Raw genomic sequence first — 2,424 nt, forward strand, 5'->3', positions numbered from 1 at the left:
GTTTGTGGGCACAACATCACCTTTCATATGTGTTTTGCTACGAGACACATCTATATGAAATTGATCAAATCACTATAAAAACTTTAATGTTTTATTTAATGACTTCAGAATGACCCTTTCTAGATACAAAAGCAACAAATTATAGTATTGTAAATGAGTTATGTAAAAAGCATCATTTCATTAAAATTTTAAGCCTAGTTTTTGTTTTGATCAATTTAATTTTCAAATTCAAAATGATCAATTCTTTGCTTGTAAATCTATAATTGATTGATAAGGTTCTATACATTTTGGTTTTGCAATGGAACGACAAGCTTTAGAATGATTAACTTTCATGTTCTTCTTTGGGGGACTCTCTTAAAAGCACCTTTGCAAGCTGAAATATTGCCTTTTCCACTTTTGCATGCATGGTTTGTTGGTGATATAAGAAGGGGAAGAGGATGAGTAAGTTCACTATGACACCCAAAAAAAAGGTTATTAAATTATTGTGAATTTTCATGTATATATTATGTGTGAAACAGCTTGCAATGCCAAGAGGTTTTCACGTAGTATTATTATAGAGGGGGGTTATTCAAGCTCCATGAACCACTCTGAAACTTGAAGAAGCTAGCTAACTACTAGTACTTGAACCACTTTTTGTTTTGTTTTTCGAGCTGGGGTCAGAAACGAGCACGCACGAGCACGCTCGTTTTAAGACTCGAACGTAGAAACGCTTTTGTCATTACCTTGTCGTCTTTGTCGTAAAGACGATTTCGCTACTAGGAAGCTACTAATACTAATACTTGAACTATTTGAAACTTGAAGAAGCTAGCTAACTACTAATACTTGAACCACTTTTTGTTTTGTTTTTGGAGCACGCTCTCGAACATAAAAACGCTTTGTCATTAGCTTTGTCGTCTCTGTCGTGAAGACGATTTAGCTACTTGAACCACTCTTAGGAAGCTAGGTTACTACTAATACTAATACTTGAACTATTTGAAACTTGAAGAACTACTACTAGTACTTGAAGTCGACGGCAAAGTGGAACCACGAGACGGTCTGATGATCCACATTCTCTGTAGAGAGAAGGGTTTGCTTGGCGATCCCGCGGGCGTACGCGAAGTCGCCGGTGCCGCCGACTATAGAGGCGTACTTGACAGCGTCCGTAGCGACGTCGACGCCGATGAGGCTGAAGGTGCCGTTGAGGTTATCCGTGGAGAAGGTGAACGTCTGCACCAGGAAGAGCGTGAGAATGTCCTGGCCCACGTCGCCGTACCATCCCTGCACGCGGCCCAGCCGAGTCGAGTTCAGCGAGGGCGCGGACGTTAGCGGGTTATCGAAGGTGTGAATGATGCCGAAAGAGTTGGGCTGCGCCTGGGCGGGCTGAGCCGACTGCACGGCCGTGTAGTGGGCGGCGGTAGGCGGCGGGTTGTCGATGTTGCTGTTGTTCTGCACGGCGATGTACATATAGAAGCCTAACGAGGAGGACATGGGCGTGGTGGCGGAAACTGGATGAGGGCTAGAGCAGCAGCAGGCCACCAGCAGCGCAAGCCCGATCGTGAGCTGCATCTGTTGACGGCTGAGAATCATTACTGTGGCCATGTTCGACTCAGACACTTACAAGGTGCTGGCTTTTGATAGATCAAAGATGATAAAGAGTGGCTTCTCTAGTATCTCTACGTCCAAGCTGGTAGGCAAGGAGCTTCTGCTGAATTCCATAGCTCCGTCGCTGGCAGCCTTTTATAGGAGACGGAGATCCCTACTCCAGGCGTTCCTGGCATGGCTTTCCTTGCATTAGGTGGGTTCCGTCAAAAGCTTTGAAAAATTGATCCCTTGAACATTCGCATACGTAGGGCGGCTGGATTTCGTTGTTGGCTCACTTAAAGTGCCGCGCGGCATTTTTTTTTGGCTTCAAGTAAACGTTACAACGTCTGACCTTTCTCTCGTTGACTTTTCTCAACACCACAACTTTTCAACGTTTACTTTTCAATCGTGGTCAATCACTCATCTCATGGACTTCCCTAGTATAGTAATTCTATGAAACCATATACTACAATCAATATAGGATGAACCATTCATGATACTACCTACTAGGTGAATAAAATGCACAAACCAATTATCTCCCTCACTTGATTATAACATGTTTGTCGTTTGTCAATATGTCTTAACAATTCACGCATTAGTGAAGACAAAAGCTTCTTTGGTGTGCAAATTGTTTCTCCCTCGCTTGATTATTACATGTTGCCATTTCTCAACGCCTCTTAGCAAATCATAATAACAAAGCCAACCTACTTTTTTTGGAACATAATTATATTTATATTTATAAACTACGCAGAAACATATACAATAAACTTTTTACAGCTGTCACTCAAATCCTAACACAGTTCACTATTATAAGTAAACCACAAATTTGACCCCACCTCTCCTCCTCCCAAAAAAAAGACGAGT

General features: G+C 42.3%; 1 protein-coding gene across 1 annotated transcript; it reads right to left on the reverse strand.

The window, feature by feature from the left end:
* Positions 1-713: 713 nt before the first annotated feature.
* LOC147608344 (disease resistance response protein 206-like) lies at positions 714-1,676 on the reverse strand. The gene has a single exon (XM_086789374.1). The coding sequence runs from the start codon at positions 1,576-1,578 to the stop codon at positions 994-996; it is 585 nt and encodes a 194-aa protein (XP_086645500.1). The 5' UTR covers positions 1,579-1,676; the 3' UTR covers positions 714-993.
* Between the last annotated feature and the right edge of the window lie 748 nt (positions 1,677-2,424).

The sequence above is a fragment of the Cibotium barometz genome, chromosome 53, assembly GCF_041138505.1.
Source record: "Cibotium barometz isolate CiBa-2024 chromosome 53, ASM4113850v1, whole genome shotgun sequence".
Classification (NCBI taxonomy): Eukaryota; Viridiplantae; Streptophyta; class Polypodiopsida; order Cyatheales; family Cibotiaceae; genus Cibotium; species Cibotium barometz.